General features: G+C 39.3%; 2 protein-coding genes across 5 annotated transcripts in view; both read right to left on the bottom strand.

Annotated features, from left to right (window-relative positions):
- The window catches only part of LOC134825041 (uncharacterized), an 852482-nt gene that overhangs the window by 163751 nt on the left and 660847 nt on the right, over positions 1–27884 (bottom strand). The gene's annotated exons all lie outside the window — the stretch shown is intronic.
- Positions 315–26425, bottom strand: LOC134826097 (ras guanine nucleotide exchange factor M-like). 4 transcript variants are annotated; one of them, XM_063838366.1, is made up of 12 exons: positions 26338–26425; positions 25938–26098; positions 25661–25799; positions 24073–24206; positions 23367–23464; positions 19209–19777; positions 16738–16869; positions 14113–14285; positions 5983–6122; positions 1423–1622; positions 1123–1272; positions 330–734 (listed from the first exon to the last, which is right to left on the bottom strand). In XM_063838366.1, exons 1-12 carry the CDS (start codon positions 26416–26418, stop codon positions 645–647), a joined length of 2067 nt encoding a protein of 688 aa, XP_063694436.1. In that variant the 5' UTR covers positions 26419–26425; the 3' UTR covers positions 330–644. The 4 variants fall into 4 exon arrangements, with proteins under 4 accessions (XP_063694437.1, XP_063694436.1, XP_063694438.1 ...); XM_063838365.1 differs by having other exon boundaries at positions 345–734; positions 19209–19771; XM_063838367.1 differs by lacking the exons at positions 25661–25799; positions 25938–26098; positions 26338–26425 and adding an exon at positions 25290–25451 and having other exon boundaries at positions 315–734.

Here is a 27884-nt window from a genome sequence, read left to right on the forward strand (position 1 = left end):
ATGATATTTACTCTCTTCCATGGCCAATTACACATTACATGTAATGTAAACAATATATTATAAGCTTGATGTTTGCTTATTAGGTGCTCTTATTCAGTATTCACTAGAACCAATATCGTTTTCTTGGAAATGGTCTCATAAAATTAACCAGGAAACTTTATGTAAAATTCAAATTATCTACGCAGTTTGAAAATTGGGTCTGAAGCCACAATTTATCTACATCCAGAAGCCAAGAGATCAAAAATTAAATTTGTACCCGATTTATTAGTATTATGATTTGGAAGGGCGAAAAATTTAGATATGAAGTTATAATTGAAGAACTGAAGAAGTAAAACAATTTAATTCATAGCCAATCTGATTATTTCAACTAAAATAGATTATCTATAATCTAACATGTAAAACATAATTTAAATACAAATATTAAGGAGATATCATTATATCAGAGAACAAACAATACTGGGCAGGCGAATCAACAAAAACATCAAAAAATAATCCAACAATTCAGGTTCTGGATCATTCTGAAAAATCTCCCAATGATATGGGAATTTACAATTGACAGTTACTGCTCTTTGAACAGAGCTAGAGATTTCCGAATACCAGCTGACAAGATGATATCGTGGCGGTTTTTGGAGTCGATCAAGTTCTCATTTTGGAACGGGCGGTTCCAATTTCTCTGACATGACACACATCTGGTTCCACACTTCCTGCCACCTTTCTTCTGAGGCGTTGCTGCACTGAAAATGGCACTATGTTAGCATATATTATATTTTCTAGACCAATGATTAGGATAGAGTCTGACAATATTAAATTGTGTGAACACCTTGTATATAGCTATATACAACTTACACTACACTGCACATATATCTTGAATAATGTGTAAACTATACCATGTACAACCAATAAGAAGAAGCCTCAGCCCGTGAGAAATAATACAGAGATAACTCGCAGCACAGAGGCAGGATGTCTATATACAAATACACGTGATAATATATGAAATTTGTGCCATTGGCACTCAATGTAACATTTTATATCACACATGGCGGCTTTGAATCACAACGTGTACGGTAATGCTATCTTTTGGTCTATTGTGTTTGGGTACACTTTTCAAGGTCGTAAACTAACTTGAGTGAAAGGAAGTTGGAGGAATTTAGCCACAATTGGCGAGGGAGGTAAGCAATACTGCGCACTGTTCAGTTGATATAGTCGGAGCAAGTAAAGTGGTGTTTCTTCGAGTGTCAAATTTGAGTTTTCTCTCGATCCTTCTTCTTTTCCCTGAATTTATATTAAAATTATTGCTTGAATCACATTGAAACAACGTGCATTCATCTCTATTTACGGACAATATAACGACGATGAAATCATCAACTGTGATATCACACGTGACACGATTCACGACTAAATGATAAACAGATCGAAACTTACCGAGTTGGTTTGCTCTACAATGCTCTGTACATTTTCCCGGAGCTTCTCCTCAATATGAGATCTCAGGGGCGAGGGTGATGTGGACAGACTCTTGCTCCGCAACCATTTGAAGGAGCCTTTACTTATGCTGCCTGTCTTTTCAGTTCCACCAGCTCCGCGTTGTTCACCACTCCGACTTAATTCGGTCCAACTGTAGTTATCTGGAGAAAAAAACGTGGATTAATTATCTAATTTGAGATGATTTAACATATTATTATCTAAACTAAAGTTAAGATATCACTCTTATATCATATTTCACACGTGTTTACTCCCTTTAGTTATTTCACCATATAAGACTGAAGCTGGTGCCAGCGGAACAGGCAACACATTTATTGTAACTTGCTTTTGAGTAAACTAACTGTGGAAGGAAGAAGTTGATCGCTTCTGGATGGCGTGCCCGTCTGGTCTCACTGAAGCGGGTGAGGAGGTGCATAGGAGGACGGTATTGACTGCAAGAATGCTGATTGATCCATTTGCAGCGCTCAGGATCAAACTTCATTGTTATTTATCTCGGCTTCTCTAGGACTTTATTCTATTGAGATTTAAACGGCAGTACATGTTGTTATTAATGTCAGTTCAAATCACGAATGTTCGTACAATTTTTACATTTCATTTTTAAAGCTTTAAATCGAGTTTTATTTTAAAAAGAAATAATTTTTTAATTTTAATGATGATATGTAGTATACATACATAAAAATTCTTGCCGCGTACAGAATGTGCACTATCATTTTGTCAAATGCAATGAATATACCAATTGACTTGCAGTTTGCTGATGTAGTGGATGTCTACCTAATTTAAAATTATAAACTTAGACGACAGAACAGCAATCACTATAAATATAATGTGCATGCACCATTTAGTTTTTATGTGACCAATGTCCAATATATCGTATTTTTAAACAGATTTCTATGCTTTATAGACTGATAAAAGAATAAAATTGACACTATTTCGACCAAAACTATAACCAAATTTGCGATCAAAAATCGTATTTTTTCCGAAAAAAATATCGCCTTAATTTCTTGCCGCCTTAATTTCTAGCGCCTTATATTCTTGCCGCCTATATTTCTTGCACTAAGGTATGTGACAGAAAGTTCGAGAAGTCTATTCATTTGAAGGGACGTTTTAAACATTTCAAAAGTTCAAAGCCGTTCTTATCATGTACCGAGTGAACTGAATTAGCATGCGGTTGAAAATTTCCGGGCACTAATCCACTATTCTGAGGGAAATCACGCACAGAAGGGGACTGGCGTGTCAAATTTATCGAATCGAGACGTTTGTAGTGAAATACAGTCTAGATCTATAATTTACATATTGTATTCGCAATGAAAGTAGGTTCACGTTTTATTCCCTTAATGGAGAACTTATAAATGAACTTATAACGATGAATAAAACATGAATACAATGTCGAGTGTCACACCATTTTACAGCTTTTAAAGCCTCTCTGAGCAGTGCTAACACAAATCCAGACACGTAACACTACGCCCAAAGTGAAACTAAAAAAATTCAACATCGACCACATACTGTTCAAGGTGAGCTGTGAGCTGTATTGAGGACTATTTTGACAGAAACTCAGCCAGCTGGAAAGTGGAAGAGTCGGTGTGATGTGTACGATAGTTGTGATGGCTACAGTTCAATATAGGGATGATGCAACACTTCCACTGTGCTCACTGGCAAGTCACACCTTCCTAATATTAAGAGCTTTGAGTTGAATGATGCGGTTCATTTCACCCACATACGCAGATCATTCTACAAGCACTCAAACAATAGCTGGCAGCTTGACAGCAGCTTATTCTATCAGATCTGTGAGTGTACTTATACTGGTGAGAGAGAGGCTTGGCTCTGACATTATGTGTTGTGAGATCAATCCAGCTGAGAATGAGAGAAAACAGATTGTGAGTCAAGGGAAGAGTTTGATGATTAAATTCTCTAGTATATGTATGGCAGAATCTTGCCAGTTTGTAAAATCAGTGCTTAACTTTAGTGTCCATCCAGATCAGATAAATTGTAGACTTATACTAGCACTATTTTCCCATGTATTGGGCCTCATGAAATCGATTTACGAACGGTCGGTAATTCTCAGGAGCTCATTAATTTCTCAAATGAAACTGTGATCATGATGGACCCTCCCCAAGTTTATAATTACAAAGGCAGGCATCGCATCAAATAACAGGCTGAAGTTTTACCGAAATTCACTATTCACTATTGAACAAGGGCCTTAATCATTAAGTCCTAATGTAACGGGTCCGTCTAAGTTAACTGCTCGTTATTCGTTGTTTAACATCGAACTTAACAGTGGCCCAAAAACTCCACTCGAACAATGGCCCTTCTGTCCGTCACGTCCACAAGCTAACGTCCACACGCCTAACAAAAATAAAACAAACTAATTACACTACGGTCCAGAAGTCTATAATTACATCTATTGAGGATTATGGCTCTTTGGATGCCTTAGGCGCAGGCCCTGTTTCTACAAGTACGCATGTTTCATTTGTTGTAAAAAATAAATTAAGATTCGAATAATATTAGACTGTGATACAAAAGAAGATTTTAAAAGTTTTCCGTCAGTTAAAAATGTCCAAAATTTGTAAAGAAATTTTGGCTCCAGTTATTGATACATTTTATTACATTTTCTCTTTATATAAGTTAATGTACCCAGATATGCAATCTTCATTTCCATTCCTATATCATCTTGAAACTACCTCTCAGAGCTCACACACACACACACACACACACACACACACACACACACACACACACACACACACACACACACACACACACACACACACACACACACACACACACACACACACACACACACACACACACACACACACACACACACACACACACACACACACACACACACACACACACACACACACACACACACACACACACACACACACACACACACACACACACACACACACACACACACACACACACACACACACACACACACACACACACACACACACACACACACACACACACACACACACACACACACACACACACACACACACACACACACACACACACACACACACACATATATATAACAGAAACTTCACATATGCAGCCAGTGTGATTAAACTTTTGGAGAGCTTCCCAGGGATCACGTTCCGTCGTTCCACTAGCCTGGCCTGGGGTACACTGTACTCTGAGGTACCGTGATAACTACAAGGTAATAACTGTGGGAGTGAGAGACAGGACAATGACGTTATATTACCAACTTGGCGGGAAACTGTAGGTAACAGCCAGGGAGTAAGACATGGGGACTGGTGGTGGTAAATAGGTTGATGTGACAATGGGAATTACAGGAGTTCGGAGATGGTTCTTTAAAATTTAGATGAGATGTATTTTAGAAGATTTTAGACACATTGAACATGCTACCTTCTATATTCTATAACAATGTACATGTACAGATTAAGTCATGACTATTCTAGTCACACAGACCATGCACCGTGCAGTAACACTTGTTCTGATAAACGGTAGCTACAAAATACATGTTCTCAGTGCTCTCCAAGTCAACCAGATGGGTTTGTTGTCGGGTCACAGTCAATACGTGATTTATGTGTGGCCGAGGTTCACGTCTTTGTTAATAACGAGTATTTTAACATTTTAATGGATGGTAAGTATGTTTGGAAGTAGAGGAGTTTAACAGATATAAAGTATGCAGAGAGAATGAGTTTGTGTGAGTTTAACATTTGTAGACGGTGTTAGCCAGGTGACTGGGGCAGGTGCACGGGCTACCCCTCTCAACATATTATAATTCAATACAATGAGGCTGCTGGCTGCCACGCATTACACCACATACTATACTACACGGAGCTTGTACATTTCTATGTTACACCGTGTATTCCATGCTCAGGGATCATTGGAAACTTGTCTAGAGTTTTCATTGAGAGAAGTCAAATTTCGTCTATTTGAAAATTTCATGGTGGAGGTCAGGTTATGTGCCGAGTAAAATGATGAGTTTTCAGAGTCTAGAACAGGTGAACTGCAGGAGAAACATTGAGATTCAAGTTCTAGGTAATATTTCGTAGTCTACTTAGTTCTCAGTATGTGATAAAGCAATGACCTAGGCGGTCACTCGGGAGTATGTGCTTTCTTGAAATAGTAACCATGATTCTGTGATTAAATATCAGTTGGAGAGACGACCGGAAGTTGAATGGTAATATTAGATTGTTCTGAAAAAAATTGTTCTTCATTTGTCAAACAATGGGCTGGAACAATTCTTGGTAGAAATGAAGTTCTCGTCAAATTTGTCAAGACTGATCATGTTGAATATATTAATAACATAAAAATAGTAGGATTACATTATAACCTATATGCGATTATGATGTAAAGATAGAATTCCAATTATGTCAGATCAAGGTTTTGAGAAGGATCACCGGAATTTTAGGAACGCGGGTAATCCCTCAAAGCAGCTTTACAAACCACAACTCCTATGAAAACCATTAACGATGAGTTAGCTGGAATAATAAATTCCAAAAATATTCGGAATGTTACACTCACCCTCTTGGATGTACACAAGCTTTTCCACATTCTGTTCGTGGTAGAAGAGGTTTGAGTGTTCAAGGTAGTTGAGAAATACTGGCAGGATTGGTATAAAGTAGCCTTTACGTTTTGCTACCTCCAGTGCTATCTTGTAGTTCCTGAGATTACAGAGTACTGTTAGACAAAAGTAAAATAGCACACAATATTCATGGAAAGCCTTGGCCTTAGCTCTGAATGAACTATTATATAGGGTCACTCAATTTGAGGTGGCACTTCCACACGTACCCAGTCTACAATCTAGGTAAACTATAGGTAAAAATATAATATTAATCATAAGCTAAAATGTACTAATCTTTGTATTCTAAATGGGGAAAAAGAAGAAACATTGTCAGTCAGTCGAGAAAATTGTCAGTCAGGCTATATGGCAGCTTTGTAGATGTTGTGACTATGCTAGTAGTGGTCCCAGGCTTGCGACTGGAATTGCGGTGTTAAATCGATTTAATGGTACCAACGATCCACCTCCCACTTGTTGTTTGGTACTTAGCATTAATAGTGTTAGCTGTAGCCATTTATAGCAAGAATCTTAAAACTAAAGGGGATGACAAGGAAAAGAGGAAGGAAAAAGAATAACGGGACAAACAATTAATTAAAGTATTCATAGGAGCATTAGATATTGTAATTACAAGCTTCAATAATAAATCACTGACTAAAACTTCTAATTAAAATGACACTTGAAATCACATAAGAGCCACTAAATCATCTGATACAGACTGGGAATAGTGATATCTATCATTTATCCTTGGTGTAAACTTGAGTATAAAATACCATTGCTTTAATTTCCCTTTAAAGCTTTAAGCGATGTGTCCACATCAGGATATTCCCAGAATTTATTCGCAGAACACGTAACACATTCCCGGAATTTCAAACAAAGCTACAGTCCAGGTGTGGCCTTTCTATCCCGCCTACAATTTTCAACGTGAGGCAGGACTATTTCAGATCAGTGACTGAAATAGTCCTGCCTCACGTTGAAAATTTTAGTATTTCACTGCCTATCCTCACGTTAATTTACGTACATGGGCCTATTAAGTCACTCAGCTTCAGTCTCCAACAATCACAAGCCTCGCAGGTTACAAGACAGAGATAGTATCTATTTCACAAGATACTGTGCCCGGATCACCAGATACGATCACGTTAAATAAATTAGCACTCTCTGGCGAACAGGTGTTGTTCAAAAGAGATCCTGGATCTGATCCAACATTAGTTTATTGTAGTAACCATCACGACAATCTTATATAACTTCTCAAGTAAACCTTTTGTCTGATACTTAAAAAGAAAGACACGTTATTTTGTTGTATCAAGTTGTTGAAGACTCTGAGAGTTTTAAAATACACAGTGAGAGCAGCGTAGCGTATAGAGTGAGTTCAGTTCTACATTAACATGATCTAATTGTAAGTTAAAAGTGTATCTTGTGTGGCAGAGTTCCAGTAGATCAAGTCATAGAGATAAACAACAAATAGTGATAAAACAAAAAAGTTCAGTCAATACTGATGTATGGGTCTAAGGAGGCACATGATGACTGTTATGTTATACCAGAGAGTTAAGGATTGCGCTAAATGTAGACTGTAGACTAGATCTACACCAGATCAGCAATGCGGTCTATGGTTTACTGACGGGGTCGATAATGAAGATTCAGGAGCGGAGGATGCGTCTAGCGTGTCATGCGTATTGACACCCAGACATATCTGCAAACATATTACAATAGGAACCTAATCACGGAGAAAGGAACATCAGTCATGACTTACATGTAGACAACTTTCGAGCTGATACAGGAGGAAAGTGGGAAAATTGGAGGACTCATGCCTGATCTATAATAGTTCTGTGAAGACACCACTTAGATGATGGAACCGCCTTTCCAAGTAACTCAGTTTAAGTAGAAGACACATAAAGCCCACGCCGAGTTTGAATACATGATCTAACAAACTCTTTGAAATAATGTTATTGCCTCTTCTAAATCTCATCGCCACAACAGGTCCAACACACAAAGATCAAATTCAAGGCACCAATTTCATTGTTCTCCTGGATTTTCGTGTAGCTATTGTTATACCTTGTCCACACCTCTATACCAACCAGGGTCTGGGCCATTTTATGGCCTATATGGTGTGCTGGATGTCAGCCAAAGAATGTAAGTCAAATTCCTCAAATATTCCTTTACTAGCTGTACTGAGATATTGTAAATATTCTAGAAGATTCCATCACATGATGTGGAAACACTGCCAAAATTGTTTCCGAGTTTAAATTTCAACCGTGTGAGCCGTTTCAAAAGTTGAAAAGAAGACTATTTACAGAGCTTAACTTGTCGCACACAATCGCAGAGAAAAAGTAGCTCGCTTGTTTTTAACACACCCTCTTTTTCGTAGTATGTAAATACGTATAATAGAAAAATTCATGCTTGAAGAAACTCTGATTATTTCTGCGCTCATCGGCGTCACGTGAGTTAAACTCGAGTGGAAATATTGGGAACAATCTGGAAGACTCTTTAAAACAGTTCCCGTACAATAACTGTCACGTGAGAAAGCAGGAGAGCATACTCAGATATGGTGAGGATACAGTCCGCCTGGTGATAATATCTAGATTGCGGTGTTCGGGATAATGCACATCTGAATTAAAACTTGTTCCTCTCAGTCAGTACAGCTGTTATTCGGAAAAACTTGCGACACGGCCCGACAAGGATTTACTTGTCAGCGGAGCGAGGTGTGGTGTGGTAAGCAGGCAAGCATATGCTAAATAATATGTAGAGAGAGAGAGAGAGAGAGAGAGAGAGATATTTATATATATATATATATAGAGAGAGAGAGAGAGAGAGAGAGAGAGAGAGAGAGAGAGAGAGAGAGAGAGAGAGAGAGAGAGAGAGAGAGAGAGAGAGAGAGAGAGAGAGAGACAGAGAGAGACAGAGAGAGAGAGAGAGAGAGAGAGAGAGAGAGAGAGAGAGAGAGAGAGAGAGAGAGAGAGAGAGAGAGAGAGAGAGAGATATATGGAACGTGTCCACAATCTAATATATATATAGTTTGTATGACAATATAACGAGATCTAGTTTTCAGGGAGGATAGCTGAGCCGCCAATACAATTCTTGTACTGCTCCTTCATAATATGTCACATTTCAAAACGTGCTACATTCCATAACACAGGAGAGGATTAGGAATCTGTTGCGGTTGCCAGGGTTTCACACCGAACCAGAAAATAGGAGTTTCGTGAAGTGCCGGATTTTCAAAATTTGGAGCGTTCCAATGATTGGTGAAGAGAAATAACGACGAATTTCTGCCGGAAATTGCCCGTAAAATGGCGAATTGGTGCCAAGCGCATTTCATTCTTTTTATCCAACGGGCAAATGACTTCAAATTAGACACTCATTGTACCTCGTTCCAGACAAAAGCAGAACAGTATTCAGTAATCAAGTAATCATTATATAGGTACTGGAAATCTAATTCGTTGGACTCCTGCCAGCAGGCTATCAAAAGCTGGCATCTTTCCAGAGAAATCCGAAAGGTCGACACGGCAGTGAAATTGGCTTTTCGTTACAAATTGGAACCATGCCAAGAAGACACATTTAATTGTTAATCCTTGTTCCTATCATGTACAACTACTATTTCTGCAGAAGAACAATGATATTGAACAACTTCTACCACAGGTGACAGCTCGCTACGATTCATCGACTTCTGCAGTACAATGATGATTCAGTATTGCACAGTACACTGGTTTTCCAAAGAAAAATACCACTGGTTTCAGAAGAAAGATATTCAGTAAGGTTCAGTGAAACTCAATTAAAGAAGTAGAACTAGTAGTTCCATGGAAACAGGTCAAACACTTGCAAGAGAGAACCAGCCACTATCCGGGCGGCTACTGAACATTTTATTAGTTAATATCACTTGATGCATTTTATGCATTAAGATCAGGTTTTAACCAATCTTTAATATAACTATCTAACCTATCGTGTATCGTGCCTTTATAATGCTCAAATTAGAAGGTGGCCCAATGCCAACCAAACCAAGCAAGCATTATTTCAATATTGAAATGTATTCAACATAAATTTGAGATTAATTAACCGCAGACCATCTTTAAGACTGAAGCCAAAACATAAATTGCTCGGCGAGCCTGCCTAGGGATGAAAGATGTTGCCTGATATTTGGACATCGGCCAAGGCAGAATCAATAGCCAAGATAGCTCCTTTAATAGACATATTATATGGAAATTTTATGACTTGGAGAGATTCCAGAAGCTTTTAATACTTTCATATAAAGGTGTCATTCGGGAGCGCACGTGACTCATTTAAACTCGGAGCAGGGGACTGAGTGGTTGACATACATCTCTACTAGACTCTCCCTGAGTATGGAGGAGTTATGTTCATAATATACAGAGTAAATTCCGCCAATTCGAGTTCCAGTAGCTTATTGAATCAAAACTATGACGTGAACACCGCACCTGATAACAACATCACACCTTCCTTCATGGACCGTGCCCTAAACAAAATGATAACGATATAATCAGAATTGTGCCGAATTTGACTGTAAAATTAGTGAATATGCGCCAAGAAGAATGGTTTCTTGTGTCACGTAGACAAGGATGGTACCTCTGGGAGGGTGTAATTTTCGGGCTCGAGAGAAAGGAATTCTGAGTGTGTGAGTGGTGTAGTGTAAGGTCTGTAAACGCGGGAGTTTGTCAGCCAGGACCCACGGCACTGATAGCTCAAATCTAGAAGTTGTGTCTCACTGGTATGCAGAGAATTCCTCAACAGACAAGGCAATTAGATTTCAAGTGATTTCTGTGAGTTGAAGCGACGAGTTATCCGATTAGCGGGCCCCTCCACACCGAGCGGATAGGGGCCAGGTCCGGGGAGCCTGGTTACAGCTGGTGGCGGTACTCCTGCTCGGGTTACGTGCTCCACATTCCTCAAATACCAATGAACTGCCAGGATCTGCCGTGGTGACGTCAAACTGCCCTGCTAGCCTGATCACAGTCAGCCCATCTGCACCGGACACATTCTTTAAAACGCTGGAAACCCCTAGAAGAACTAACGACCTTTCTAGAAACTTGCTGACTTGCTGATTGCTGAACTTGCTGCTGTTGCCATGGCAACTCTGCCTGTCAAGGATATTTTTGCTTCAAATTAGCAGTTAACTTGTTTTGTACAAATTCTTTACGCCCACTTTTCTTTGTTTTTGATAGCAAGTTATACGTGTGACAAAGAATTATTTGAGCTGCACTTGGTAGGGGTTGGACCTAGCCAAGGAATTCCGGTCAAGCACCTTTCACACTTGCTGCACTTGATTTCACATAATATATGCGTACAACTGAGGAGTTTCATCAGACTGACTATAATATACTATGCGGGGCACTGCCCTATACTCAGGGACACATGTATTTAAATTAGGAACACGTGAAACTGTCAATTAGGGAGGGGCTCCCAGCTCAAAGGCGGGGCTCCCAACACCGCTCACCCCAAGTCCAATATATGCAACGAGAAAAGCATTCCTACCAATCTTAGCTGTGAGAAGGGTGTAAGGACCAGTGGGGGGTGGCAAGTGAGACACGTGACGAGCTAGCTACCAGGAAGTGTAGGCACGGTACCACGTGCAGTTACTATAGTAACAACACGGCACCATGTGGAGTTGCCATGGTAACAGCAGCTACTGGGGTGTCGGTATGTCTAGAGTGGTAGAGCGGACACTTTGAGCCTGCACTATTTTCAGTAGTGTTCAGTCTGCCGAGCGGTTCCCGGAACTATGCTAGTACTTCTGTACATTCCTTCTACATGCTTTGTAAAGCATAGCCATCCACCTGTACATTGCTTCTCCACTTTTTGCCCTACCAACTGTACTCAGTACTTAGAGTGAAAAGGTAAAGGCCCCTACTTAGCAGGCTACTAGAAAAGCAACAATGGCTAAACACATGTTTGTACAAGCCACGTGGTCGATAGTATCCTGCCAGCTGCCTCGCTGATATCCCTTGGTATGTAAGTAGTAACGTTCTGCAGAAGTATCTCAGTGTTCGTTGAACAATGGTGGATAATATCAACCTGCGGGGTCGACTTATATCACGTGTTACACTACTCTCTCTCTCTCTCTCACACACAATCACACAGAAGGGGATCCCTCCTCAAGCCGCTGCCCCTCTCGGTCCTCGTAATGAGATATTATATTTCAGCTGAGCTGGGGCCGTGTAATGTAATGTGTATGTGTGATAATGAGCACGTCTAACGTTCCTCTGGCCGACCTGCCTAAACGAGGACGTGTTGGTAAGGCCCCTTCAATCTACCTGCATCAACATTCTCAAGCTGAAGCTTGCTGCGCATGAAACGCCTTGATGTAGGCTCTGCAACGTGTTTTCTTCTGAGAAAGCAAGCAAAACATGCCGTATATTTTTGAAGGTGAGCTAAGCAGGGAACCTCCGGTGTGTCTCGCCAACTCTAATTTAATTTTAGATATCACAAGATTACACAACACAGCTCCATGACCAGTCAGTTCCATGACGTATGCGGTCATGTTATCCTACTCAGTTTGGCACTTTCGTCTTTTCGTTACTTTCGAGTTGATGAGAGCCACATCGACTAAAGGCAAATATAGTTCATAACAACAGCAGTGTAAAGAAACGGTCCTCATTAGTCTTCAGTCAGATGTTGCGACTCTAATTGGCAACGATACCAGAAACAGTACTTTCTACAATCTACGGATCGTAAGATAGCGACCAAGTGATCTGTTAAAATATTTAAATTCTTTCTTGCTACATTTATCAAGAATGATCGGTTACAACGTTATACACTGTGTCTGACATCATACGGGGACCATGAGGAATGTTCACATCAATATTTTGTAGGTGGTAGGAGCAATCAGCGGTCCCGAAAGTGTACAGGTGGCCCGGATTTCCAATACTTGCGGCTCCCTAACAAAGGGAGGCCACAGAAGGAGCAGTCAGATGCGGCCAATTTCACAATCAAAAGTCTCAATGAAGTCATTAGAATTAGTGTCAGAGAGCAACGTTCTCTGTGAGAGCATCGCTCTCCGATTTGGAGAGAAGCCAGCAACTTCTCAACAGTTCGCTGTTCTGAGGCGTTTAGCGGTTTTTAGAGGGAAAACTTTAACGCAATGGAGTGTTGCAATAGTGAATTGTGACAAAGAGCGGCGTGTTCAAGACGTCAAGTGTCGTCACAATGCTCCACTCTCTTGAACGTCACTGTTCGTCACTCAGCCACTTTAAATTCCTTAGAAGCGAGCAAAAAAGGGCGGGTAATTGACAGGGCTGTAAACAGGAGCAAATGTTGCTAATGAGAGACTTTATCTGGCATCACTCCATCATATTTTCCAATGAATAGAAACGATATAACCAAGTTAAGATATAGCTTGAAGCTCACACACACACACACACACACACACGGTGATGGCCACTTTTTAAAGGAGCTGTCTGGACTCTCAAAAGTGATAAACAGGAGAAGGCGAGAGAGCAGCCCCCAATTAAAATATTCAGGACCTAATGAGCAGGCCCGGGGAAGCATGCAGACTGTTTTGTAATAGTGGACTACTTGGGGGAGCCGCGGCCCTTAAATCCCTCCACCTAGGAGACTTCCAGACTACAGTGTACTAGGCTCCTCCTCCCTATCACACTAGGAGAACTGTTAAAGGCTTTGTAAGGCGATCTCTATCTGACAATATTGTAGAGCTATTACTCTATTTTAGATGGCTGTAACTTGTAAGTTAAATAACATACATTTTACGCTTTATATAGATCAGTTATTGAAATAACAACCGGGAATATCCGTATTATATTGTGGTATTGTCAACTTTTCTATAACCCTTCTTAATGAAGTGAATGTATCGAGATTATCAGTATATTTAATTGTTCAGTATTACACGTGACAAACTGTCTCAAGTTTCAAAAAAACTGTTTACTATTTTGTTTATTCTTAAGATAAACACACTCCATTAAGTGTACGACGTACGTGTTATGTGGTAGCAGTGAAACGTTGAGACAATGACGATATTACGTTTAGTTCTCAAGTGCCATTATAGAAGTACTTAGCATTACTATTAATAATAATCTCAATTTACTAAAATATAGCTTAACAGACAGTTTCTTGTCTCAATTCTCAAGTAAACTTACTTCCATCTCATCCGCGAATGTACAAGGTTAGATAGCGAAGTGAATAGTTTCTTGCTGGTTCCATTGAGTAGTTCCCAAGTCTTACTGAGTCGTGATATCGCGTTTAGAGTCAGACATTGGATTATAGTGTGGACCGTCTCAAAGTTGTTCAGCTGGCGACACTCCTCCGCTATCTGAGAGGAAAAATAATGGTTAACATATTTTTATTACGTCTTGACCAATTTAACTTTTCTATAATTTTTTTCTTGATTTTCAAGTGGTTAACGGAGTAATTTCATCAAGTTAAAATATAAAATCTACATATTAGGCAAACGTAGATGAGACCATGATAAGACAGGGAGACATAGTATACGTGACAATATTTAAATCGCATCTATAAAATAAGATAAGATTTTGAAGAATAGTACTCTTGGGTATAGTTTTCAATTTTCGAGAGAGGTTGAATTGTTTACAATATACAATTCGAGACCCTTGGCCTTACTTCCTTTTATTTATCATCGTTTCTTTTATGATCATCACTATTGTATAAAGTACAATTTATTTATCATTTTCATCATACGAACTGTATCTTTGTATGGTAACCTCCCATTTTAGAGGACCATTAGCTATAGTTACTAATATAACTGCAACTATTTCTCAATACTATTTGATTCACTAATGTCTTTTCATAATGAGAGTATGACATCATAACATAATATAAACTTAAAGGCAAAGGTAATAACAACAGAGGCCAGATCTTCCAAGCTTATAAATATGCTGCAACCCAAATTAGAGGCTCGTGTTCACTATCCTGTGCAGACCACAGTTAAGCCCCCTCTCTCCAGCCCAGGTGTAATGACGTCACGTAGTGGTAGCGCCCTCATCACACCACCAGAACAGCTTGTACTGCCTGTATAGTACACAGAGTGTGAGGGTGGGTGCGAGGGAAGGTGTGCAATGTGTGACGTCACACATGTTGGAGAGGGCTAGTTTAGTGTGTTTGCTTTAGAGAGTGTGACGTCACTGTTGGGCGGTAGTGTGTTGCTCCTCCTCCTCCTTTATTGTCTGACCACTCCACACCAGGTGCTCTCCAACTCCTAGCTCTCTGCAGCCGTTCCTGCTGCTGCGAGGACCAGTCACACACATCATAATATAGGTTTTCTTGCAATACTTCCCACTAAAGTTCTGCACAGAGAACATCTGGCCTGCGAGGGCGTGACCCGTGGCGACTACGTGCACTACGTCATTCTGTACTTCCTGTGTCATTGGTTTCAGAAATAGTCAGAAAGTGTTGCGAAATCCTGCAGAGTGGCGCTGCACAGGCAGTGCTAGTAGTGCAGTGCACAGCTCAACTTGAGTCATATATGGTAGTGATGGGATGGAGAGATTCTAGGAAATCACTAACTATCCTATCAAAATAGAGGTCATTTTCCAATGTTCGTAAAGAAAAACAAGAAAATATAATTAGCAGTGCAAACTAATTCCCATCTGAATTGAATACATGATCCACTGCTAAAATAATTCCCTTTGATCTCGACAAATTTCCAGAAACCTGACCAAAGAGCAGCCAGAAGAGAAGCCAGTAGAACCATGAAACTGGTTAAAGATATCATTACAGATGGGATATGAGCTACTGGGCTTTAACCTGATTATGAAGTAGTTTTGTATGTAGTTCTAATGCAATGCTATGTAAAGGACCGAGGTTGTGCCACTACGTTTTCTGATTTTATAACCTTAACAGTAAAGATGTTCAATGATACAGGCCGGTGTTAAGATCAAATTTATTTCACCAGTGTAAACTCCCTCTTATCTCTCTGAATTCACATGGAATGTAAATTTACATTCCAAAAGTCAGTGGTTTCGTCTTTTCTTCTGCTGAAAACGACAGGTACAGTTTCGGTTGAGAAGGACAGTGGACACGTATAGGTAGGATTGAGATAATCACTAACCAGCTTCAAATTAACTTTCTGAATAGAGCTGGTCCCTTAATGAAAAAGCTAACAATAGACTGGGAACGGTAATAATTTATCGGTTGAAGACCAAGTATCATTTAACTTGCGTGACCAGTAATTTAACTTTAAGAATTGAGAGTAAGTTATTGTAGAAAGTTTTACCTGGGCGCCTTGGCAGGCGGCATGTTAAAAACAATTACTTACGGACATTGACAATACTGTGGCCCGGCTAAGAAGAATAAGCATAATATCCGTTTGACGTTTTTTGTAATTATATTACTCCTTCCTCTGGAACAAGGGGCCTTCTCCTGACAGCTTGACAATGTAAAGATGTCACTAGAAGGCCCCTTACATGATATTATTGTAATGATATTATAATAATATCATAATGATAACATAATACTGATATAATTATAAGGCCACAATTACAACATAAACAGGTTTAATATTGATAACCGGTGTGAGATGTAGAATAAACTTTTGACAATTATAAAGGGCCATGATAGAGGCCATGTAATGGATGTCCTTGTTTTACTGCGCGTAAATTACATGATACAATTTATTTTAAATCTTATAACTGAGAAACTTTGTACAAGTTAATTGTTGACGGAAGCTTAGATCCTAAACCAGATGCTGGTTAGATTTAAGATTATACTTTGAATCTCTACCAGGTAAACTTTACACATTAACTTACCGTGATGAGCCGTTTGATGACTTTAGCTCTTTTTTCCACGTTATGCTCTTGTAAGATCCACTTTCCAAACATGCACTTTATCAGATGATTGTGGAACTCTATCATTCTAATAACATTAGGTGCTGTCGTGTACTGAAAATAATTGATTTTGTTAGCTACGTGGCTAAGGGGACACGTCAACAACAATTAAAAGGTAGTAATCAATTTTTAGAGACAGCCGTTTAAAAGTCGTTCATAATTCTGGAGAATTTCAAGTAGTCAAGACGCTGCTATCTTCTGCAAAATTTTGTAAATAGTGAGTTTGTCTGTTTTATAATACGTTCCGTGCAATGATGCGTATCAAAGATGAAAGGCTTTCCCCTAATTTGCATGCTTAAGAGCCTACCGCAGCGATTAGTGGGGTTATGAAACTTTTGAGAAGTTAATAAATTGGGAGAGTTTGCAGATAAATTTGTAAGAACTCGCTTTTTATTTTACTGATGCCAAGTGTGCAAAAACGATGACGATCCGCGGGCGTGATAAACGTGACCGATGATTATTTCAGAGGCCCAAAACGAGGAGCCTGCATATTTTACCTCGCAGAAAGATAAAGGTACCCGACTTAACAATGCCCTAACACGCCCAGGGCATGCAGATTAGTTTGAGGGACCTGGAAGAAAATGGGAAGATTTCCCACCATAAGGGCGCCCAGAACAATTTGGATAATGAGAGACCTTTTAACGGGTTAAGTTAAGTAGCAGGAGGTTCGTCTCCAGGGTGTGGGAGCTGAAAACCAGGGGAGATACAGAGAGTTAAACCCACTCTAGTGAGCCCTCCACCAGGAACTACTACTGCTACTTCAGATAGGGCTAGAGAAGCCCCTTCTGAGCTACGGTGAAGCCTGTCAGCTCTGGTAAAATGCCAATATAACGACGCACACCCGGACCCCGCCCCACACGGCTGCTACTCAACCCACATTTTACCACATTTCCTGATCCCCCTCCCTTTCCGGGGAACAGGCTGGGTCTCATTTCGGGTGAGCGTTTGTGCGAGGTTCCTTTCCGCGAACGATAGCTTCTTCGAACACCGCGGTATAGTTGCAAGTACATAATTAAAGTAGTTTTCAGGAAGCCAGGCCAGTGAACTAGAGTATCAGTTTGAAGTTAGCTGGCATCACAGCGAGCACAGCTGACAAGATGCAACATTGTTTAACTCCGGAGTCAGGCTACACTTTACATTCCGTGTAGACCTGGCCCACGACCGAGTATAGGGTGAACGTCTAGGACTGGAATTTGAAAAGTTGCCAGTGGTCGGGTGTTGATGATCTCACAAGATGTGGGGAGTAAGATAGGGAGGGAGAGAGAGAGGCTAGGGAGAGAGAGAGTGAGTGCCGGGTCCGTGTTGACAAGTCAGCGATGAAAGACAGCAGTAGCTGACTCCACCCACCAGCGGCCTATTGTTTAGTAATTACCTACCTCACTCCTGCTCAACAATACATCCAATTGTCTATGGCAGGTGTAAGCCTTTCCAGGCCGACACTTCAGCTCTGATTTAGGGTAGATGTGTACTGAACCTCCTCTTCATACTTGGTTACAGGTCTAGTTACACAGGGCACAGTGTGACAGTGTGCAGTGTGGTGTGCACTGATATATATAAACCAACTTATCCGGTCTAAGATCTGGTGCTATCTTCTGGCACATATCCAAGTTATTCAGTACCAGGCTTGTAGCGGGGTTGGGGAGTTGAGCTTTCAGGTGATACAAAGGTAACACTGGTTGAACTTGAAGGGTTTAGGTGGTGTCCATTAACAGATATCAGTACTAGTGTTATATAGCCTGACCTTATCTCATTACAGAGTGTATTGGCTCTGTGCCCGACTAAACCTTACTCCCGCAACGTTACAAGCCTTAGTCAAATGATATTAATTAAAAGAACCTTGGCCAATGGACTGGGCCCGATCCAGAATCAGAGCGTATTATCAGTAATTACCAAACTGGCTGTGAGCAGCCATTGGCGCAATCTCAAGATCGAGCTTGCCAGCTGAATTTTGGCAGTGTTTCCTTAGCTTTATGTCAAAGTTTTGATATCATGGCCGTATATGGTATAATGAAGATCGTATGAAGATATTAAAGTCAGACGACCTTTTAGTGATCCACAACAAGATTTGACAAGTGTGTTCCCGCCTAACAGGTGGAACCAGTACAACATGGTGTGACTGATGTGACTGCTAGACTGCCCTTATGATTGGCTGGGCACGTAGACTATGTTGATCGCTCGTTCATAGCTGAGCACCACGGAGGAATGTTGGTGGAACACAGCATGGAGAGTCAGATATCGCAGTGTAATCGGCTGAGCAGTTCAGACAATCTCACTTTTACTGAGAACTGCGTCACTTCTTACTAATTCGTGTTTGACAGCAGTAATCCCTGAGACTTGAAAAACTCGACTAGAATTGTTTAACAAACAAAATCAAACGATTCTGAAACTCTTACCTTCTTTTTAGAAGTCCAGGCTCCTTTCTGGAGCTCGAGCGGGGAAATAGCCTGCAACATTTCAGCCTGATACCTCGTCAGCTCTTGAGCTATCTGCACTGGTTTCAAGGTCAGGATACTCAACATGGACTCAGTCTCCGAAGAATGTCTGTAATGAATCTCACTGCTTGCTCTACAGTTCAGTTCAGGAGAACCGTGCGCGTAGCGGTTACCTATGTGACGACACAAACCACCCTGTTCGGCTGTAGATTTAGTGAGTCCGATCGTCTTGACGATATACTGGTATACTTTATTGTTCGAGTGTTTCTTCACTTTGACAGACTTGAGGTTGCTGGGCAGGGAGTGGGGTTTGTTGGCGTTTGTCACACTAACACGAGGAGTATTGTCAACGGAGAGTGATCGTGGCATGGAGCGCTTGCTCTGGCGTTCTGAACCGTACGAGTCAGTTGTGGTGCTGTCATCCGAGGTGTTGGTCTGCTGTTCCAGGCTGGTCTCCGTTTTGTTCCAGGGCTGGTCAAGGGTTGTGTCGTTGTTTGACATGGCGGCCATCGTGAAACTCAGGTCTGAAACTGGAGGTGTTTTATCAATATACAGCCTGGTGGTGATAAGTTTTACACATTCATAACTTGTTCTTTTTTACCTTAGAATTCTTCGGAATAACTGGACAAAAACGGGATAAACCTGGAACTCGAAAAAACACCCTGTCAAAATGACACACTGCATCTTGACACTCCCAAAGATCACACCACAACAACACGGTCACTCACACTTTATCACACTGTACTATATTCACACTTAACACAAGAACTGTAAATACACGATCTAGCAACTGATGAGCATAGTATGATACTGCATGATTGGAATCTAGCCTATTTTAAAAATATGTGCGATAAACTGAAGCATAAGGTCCCGTATCATGTGTAGTGGTTTGGCATATTATCTGTAGCGGTTTGGCATAGACTGAAGTAAGAAATTGTCAACGTCAACTAGTATAATCAATTATGATTAAGACTATTGAAAGATTGGACTGTGGCTATTTTCTTTCACAGCATCTAGGCAATTTTGGAATATAATGTCGAAATAGGCGGCAACAGCGAAAGTCTCAATATTTAAGGAGCCTACTGCAATTGTTAGATCTTTAGTTAGGCCAAGAATATACATTTATGAGAACATTTGTGAATAAATTCGTAATAAAGGTTTATCGTTTCTCTGCAGGAAAAAGTCTCTATTTTGTCAAAAAGTCACATTTTTGCAGAGAAACCTTTGTTACGAAATTTATTCACAGATTATCCTATTATCCCCTCTCTTTTCTAATTCCAAAAGCAAAATGACTTTTGTAGTACTGAATTTTGCCCCCCCCCCCCCCCCCCCCCCTCCCCTGTAGTTCTGCACGGAAGTAGAGTTTAGAGAGTCGCAATTTATAGAAATTATGCCGCACCTGTTAAACAGACTGGTCGCAAGAATGCCAGTTAATTACACTTTCAGGACAAATAACCTTGATATGAAACAATATGAGATGTGACTTCTGGCTTCTTGTCAACTTTTCCAATACTCCTCATCATATTATGATATGAAACATCTGAACATAGTTTAGCAATTAAGACTTGCATTTAGCTTAGTGTTTAGGACTTAGGAGCATATAATATTTCAAATCAACAAACTCTAGTTACACATGATCCTTAGCTGATGGCCGATCTTCTAAAAGTTACAAACTGGACTATTAAATGGTATTTCGTGTTCGCTGTGTGGTGTATTAAGGTATTCGATACATTACGAGTTTTTCAAAACACGTATCATTTTACATTCCATACAAATGGAAAAATTCGGGACTCGAGAGTAAATCTCAATGAGGTCGGCGGTTGAGAGCTTTTAGAAAGATAGGTGCAACGGAAAGCAACAAGAATATAAAAGCCCAAAAAAATTTATATAAAATCATAAATAAGCCCTTGCATAATGCATATTGCATTTTAATAAAGTACAAAGTCAAGGTGTGATCATGAATTTTTGCAACCAGTGATTATTTCTGATACTCATTCCTAATTTCCTACAGGTAACTAGACAGTAACTTAATGGGAGTCCCGCTAGAACCTCCCAAAAATACAACCAATGAGGATTGAGGGGGTGAGACACGATCACATATATATTACGACTATATATCACGACTATATATCCACCATCTTATTATGCACTCTATTCTGCAAGTATAGATAACTTTTGGATGGAGAGAGCGAGAAAGAGAGAGACGGAGGACACAACTCCCATTTATAGCACTCTCTCAAAGCTCAGCAGGCCCCGAACAATGAGGTTGCAACACCCGTGCAGCGAGTGAAGCAGTGACCTCACACACGCTCTGCTCCACTTACATTATATTATAATAGCTCTGTACGTTTACTGTGGGTATTGCTACTACAGATACAAAACAAATTACAGCAACAAGGTTCAGTGTTGAGAACACGTTAACAATTCAAAATGTGGTGGTTTTAACTTTTGTTGCAATTGAGCCGACATGTGTTCTCAGCATTTTTCTCCGGAATACAGACTGGAAGTTGTTTAATGAGGGGGGATTCTAAACCAGACTGGTTTTCTAGATTAGTCAGAAAAAATAAAAGGTTTCTAACTAAAGAGAGGAGGACATGGGGATCTGCGCGAGCTGGCGGTAACAGGCTAAACGTGACTAGCAAGGCAGCTCTGACATTGACAGCGTAATGATTATTTTAGTTAGATATTAAAGGGGTGGAATTCGATCCCGATACATTTTATAGGTACACATCTTACTAATTTTATGTAACGCGTAATCCATTATTATGTAGGTAAACTATTTCAGTATCTCATTTATATGAAGTAATTAAATCTATAAGTATTAAGTATAAGTGATTGAACTAATAATAGCATCTCACTGGGTATGACCAGGAAAGGCTCGGTAATTTCTGTCTGACAGAAGGGATAGATCACTGGTTAATACAATTGTAAGGAAGACAGTTAAGCCTTGGCGGAGTGCCAGGGGAATACGGAGCAAAGCTGTAAGACCGTTTAAATGAATCTACCAAAAATAGGGACTAACGACAGAGGAACGAAATAGAGTCAGACCAATAAATCCTCATGTTACAAAGTGTACCTTATCTTTTAAAAGTAGCATGGGTTATAACTCTTATCATCAAGTTTAATACTTAAGCATTATCAAAGTCAAACATATTTTTTTCTATGTTAAACATCATTATCACGTTGAATTTTATACGATATGTTAAGCTGAGTAAAGCTCATTTACCATCTTATTCTTATCTTATAATCGAGATCTATCAGTTTATCTTATTGGTTACAAAACAGATTAAAAAGAAGTCAATAAATATGAGCTTTATTGTAAAGTACTCGACGGGACAGGAAGGGATAAAATAAGACGGAACGTTATTCTCAAGAAACTTTTAAAATCGGCTACATTAAAGATGAATATTATTAGATATAAGTAAGGCTAAATATCTGGCTTGATAGTTACTTGATTAGTACTATTATCTCTGACTCATGCCCTGTTTGACTGTCTGATATTGCGATTTGAGGAATATTAATGACATAAATTGTCCATCAAAATCGGAAAGGGGTAAGTGGACTTATAAGCCCATTTTGGTTAAACGTGCCTCATAAAAATCATCAATCTGTCACCCATACCCATCGGCTCGCACGAGACTTGAAAATTGGACGACATAAATGAAATAGAATCTATCGATATTTTGAATTGAAACGTCCCTCCTGGCAAGCCAGAAGGGTACGACCCCTAATATTTAATAAGCAAAGATGAAGGGGCCACAGATTCTGGGGGTCTCGGTCTGCGCAATCGTCTAGGAGAACTGTAAACAGAAGCTGGACTGTCTCGAGGAGTGTATATTATACATCCATGGCATTTTGGGGTAGATAATATGTATATATGCGTGGTACCTATCACAAGCAATGCGATAAATTACACTACAGCTTTACTGCCTGGAAAGACCTACGATAGTGCTAGAATATTGTAGCAGTGCTAGTATTATTAGCAACACCTTTGAGTACGCCCTAAGGGACTGCAGCCTAGTACTTCAATTTGATAATTAATACTAATCATATCGGCAAAAAGAGTTATAATTACCAATTATCATTATACTGATAATTTGTTTGTTTAATTGAACTGACCATTTACGGACGGTGATTTAGGATCGTGCGAGTAGCTCCGCGGTCTGCAGTCCCCAATCGGCTTGTTTTTGTAATCCCCGAGAGGAACCCTTCTTTTGCTGATGGAAAAACTGTTTTAGCATTATTAGTACAGCAATATCAACAGAATGTACCGTATATACATCGAGTCTTTATTCAGTTTGATTTTGCTCTTTTAATGATTATACATATATCTGCCAAGATTCTGTGAAAAGGTATTTCTTCGAAAAGTATTAGATCGCCTTATCATAAGATAAAATCTTATCACAAAATTATTTGTCAGTTTGTGAAAAATTGGGCCACTTTCAACAAATCTTTCTAAATACAAATTAAGCTAGACAATCTCAACAACTTTTCAAATGACTTGATCATATGAGCTACAATTTCAAGAATACTTTTGGCAAGGAGGTAACAAAGTAGGTACAGGCGTTGTCTATGATCGGACATGTTAATATGGACCTATAAAAACGTACTTTGTTCAGCCCAAAGTCTGGTACTAAACTCTAGACCTACTACTAAGACAGATTTCAGACAAGATATGATCTCAGATTTACCCCACAAATGAGTCGGACGGGCGTTAGTTTACACCTCTCCCTTCAGTAAAAATACACTTCTAATTTTGTGCTGGAAGCCGGATAAACTGGATATTAATATCTAAATATAACGTTCCCGTATTCCGTGTCGTTACCTTTTGTTGAAGTTCACCTCCTCGTCCTCCACCACGCCAGGCAAGTCCTCGGAGCGGTGCTGCAGCTTCTCCTTCATCTCTATCCTCACATCACAGGACTTGAGCTGCTTTATCCACTCGCTCGCTTTGCTCTCCTACACCGGAATTACACTGTCAGTGCACGTACTATACGACTATATATATAATATAATAATATGTTGTACCTGCACTTTGTTGTATTGCTATACGGGATATTGTACGGAGCACAAATTCATTAACGAGTATTGGAATCGGTGACACGGTATTTAATAAAAACAGGTGTAAATGTTTCTGTAGCTAACTGTATGGACCGCGGCGCTATTAATGTATTAAATATAGTTGTATTATAATGATTCGGTTAACCCAAAAAACATAAGGAAAGTATAGCACTCTAAACATTTGTCAGACAGCAGTTCATAATTATTCCCTTTTCAGTATATGCAATCAATGATCTGTGATGGTCGCGCCCCGCCCACAAAGTCAGATAAAATCATTATTTTATGTTCCACAAGTAATAGCAATGATAATATATGCCCGGGTCTCACGGCCGCCGCAAGATACAGCCTGAAAAGTGCACTGTACAGTTAGCGGTGTGCGGATGAGATAAAATGAATTAGAGAGTGTAGAGAGTGTAGAGTGTGTGTACCAGGTACACAGGCCACACACACATAAGGCCCGTCTGACAGATGCCTCACTGTAAAATACACATGACGTCATTTTTAGAATGGCTTCTCAAAGCACTTAAACTTGACCAAGCCCTCGCAGGGCAGTGTTCAACGCCAGGTGGAGTAATGGTGTGTTCTGTAGAAATGGAAGTGGTGTGGATATTAAGTGTGCACAGGAATAGTTGTTTTTAGTGGACAGCGCTAAGTAAGTGTAACTGTCTTAACTTGGAACAGTTGTCACTCACAGAAAGTTACGACAAACGTGAGTTTTTAGGTTTCTTATTGTCGGAACAAAAATCAAGAATAGATCCTGATCTATATACTATAAATATAATAATACGTTAGGTTAACATTTCTCGGCTGTTTCCGGAGTCTGTTAAAATTGAGAACGTTTTCGTGAGTACCATGTTCATCTTTATGGTCGCTAAATAATTTTGCATATTCGTTGTTATAAATATTCTTAAACAATTAAGCCGATATATTTAGAAACGTCAATATTAAAAAATTTGGGAATACAATTTATTAGGTACCTACCCCCTGCTTGCTTAAAAAACAGCAAGACAATGTGATATCACCAATTCGGATTAAAACGATTTCAACACATTATGCGTGACAAAATCATTACAAAATCGACTGATATAATAATACGTTGGATCAATCTATATCATATCGAATATAAAAGATAAAAGATAAAAATGTAATGGAATTCACATAATATTATAAATATGATATTTCCTCTTATCACTAGTTATTTGTTAATCAAGTTTAAACATCTAGACTTGCTGATTTTATGATAGTTAGATTAAACTTATGTAAACTTAATTCTTAGTATAGCTTTATGCATAGTGTTCAATTGGCTACACATTAAATATATACAACAGAGCATTGAGGCATGCCATACTTACTGGTATACGAAAAAGTCTGATCCTTGCTCCCTCAGGCGTAAGGGACTGTCCAGAAGTAGTTTCCATGCTCAAGATGTTCTTCTCGTGCATAAAAAACTGAAGTTCTGACAGTTTGTGAACAGACTCAAGGATTTTGGAACTGAAATAAGACAAAAATTTCAGTAAATGTTGAGCCGAGTTCATCAATAATTGTGTAATCCATGAAAGTACAATAATAAGTACATAAAATGATCGAAAAAGTTGGAAAATGTATGACTTCATTAATCAGAGTACTTACTGAATATCCTTGTATTCATCACAAATGGTAAACACAATGAATTCATCAAATAAGAAAACGTCTAGAACGTTTTTAGACTCATAGTTTCTGGGATCTACTTCGTCGACATCTCCATGCATCAACAACTGATCGTTCATTAAAAATGAAGGGAAATTCTTAACCTGTAGAAGTGTGACAAGTTAGAGGCTGATTGGTAATAATATTGTGCAAACGTTTTATGAAGATTCTTAATTGGTAGATATTGAATGATTCAAGCATAAATGTGTCCTTATACAACAAATTGAAAACTATAGATTATTACTATCAAATAAAGTTCTAAACAAGGGATGGTTGAAAACAAAGCCCAAGTCTAATTTTTCCCCTAAAATAATATACATGTATGTAATAATGAACCACAAACTTCTTGGTAGAGATGTGATGCTGTCTTCCGTGGCAGATACAGAGACTTGCAGCTGGAATCGTTTATCATAACTTTAACCATATAATTCCTAAATGTTTGATTAAATATCAAACAGACAGAAAGGGCATTGCTAATCATACTTTACATCAAGCTTCGCATCAACTCACAGCAGCTACCCCATAATGTACCAGGCAAAGATTAATACACTAGGCCCATCAATTGTTGCACTGCATGGTAGATGCATAAAATAAAGTATAAAATAATACATTCAATCAAATCATTTGATGCAATTGGCAGAGCACAATCAAATTAAGAGTTGCAATTAGCAGATACATTGCTAACAATATTTTAAAACTTTAACAATCAAATATATACACACAAGTTTCAAAACACATGATCTACTCCATTATAGGGGCAGGAATGAGGTTGTATGAGACTTCTGATAGATGGGTCTCATGTTTGGTGTCCACCTTCTTTCCTCGGCACCCTTGTAGAGCAATAAGAGTTGTTCTCAACATTGCAAATCTTATCCTTGTTCTCACGTGCCTTACTACATCGCTGTATCTCTCCTTCCTTTTTCTTGCTACTCTGTTGATGAATTGCTTACACTCTTTAGACATTCCTCCAGATGTGAGGAATACAGCCAGGGTTAAGGTAGCCTTCTCCAAGTACTCGAATCCTTCTTCTCATTCTCATTTCGTAAACTTCTTGAAGAGTCTTTGTCCTGTTTGATAAGCAATTGGGTGTGATACCCTAATGTCAAGACAAATTAGACAAAATCTCTATATTTCTATCACTGTCCCAAAACAAATATCAGGTTCTGCCCGGAATATCCAAGTAATGTAGGATGTAGATGAAGTACCAATAATAATTTTGACAAATATACTATTCACATGATGGAATAAAGTTGAAGGCGATGATCCCAACATGAGCTTCCTAAACAGCTTTTCCCTTGAAACCTCAAACAGTGATGAGGACACTCCAAAGTAGAGGGAAAAAGTTTTGTTCTTAAAGTCCATCACACAAGCATATCGCCTGTCAATAGATCTAGTCCTGAGAGAATATCAGGAATAGATCTATTTATCATCATTCTCACACAAGATCTAATAATCATCAAGTCTAGTACTATGTTTAAAGTACAATAACATGTAAATGTACTGAAGGGGTATCCTAAGAAGATTCTTGATCTTTTGGTAGGACTTGTGGCTGTTCTCATTTAACCCTCAATTACAGTTTTCTGAACATTCGGCTCAGTCAACCAAGGATACATTACACATATGTATGATCTAATGGATCTTTAGCTATCTCCCTAGACTAGGTGATACTGGGATTCGAACCCTGGACCTTCAGCACAGAAAGCGGAAACTCTAGCCACTCGGCCACCTAGCCCAAGTCAATTTAAATTAAGATTAAACAATTGACAATGCTGTCAAATAGTATCACAGTATTATAAAACTTAATAAACCCTTATTAAAGTATGTGCAAAAATTCAAGAAAACAACTATTTCAAGAAAGAAAGAAATTCTTTAAATTCTCACAGATAGTTC

The sequence above is a fragment of the Bolinopsis microptera genome, chromosome 1 (genome assembly GCF_026151205.1).
Source record: "Bolinopsis microptera isolate Bmic1 chromosome 1, MBARI_Bmic_1.0, whole genome shotgun sequence".
NCBI lineage: Eukaryota > Metazoa > Ctenophora > Tentaculata > Lobata > Bolinopsidae > Bolinopsis > Bolinopsis microptera.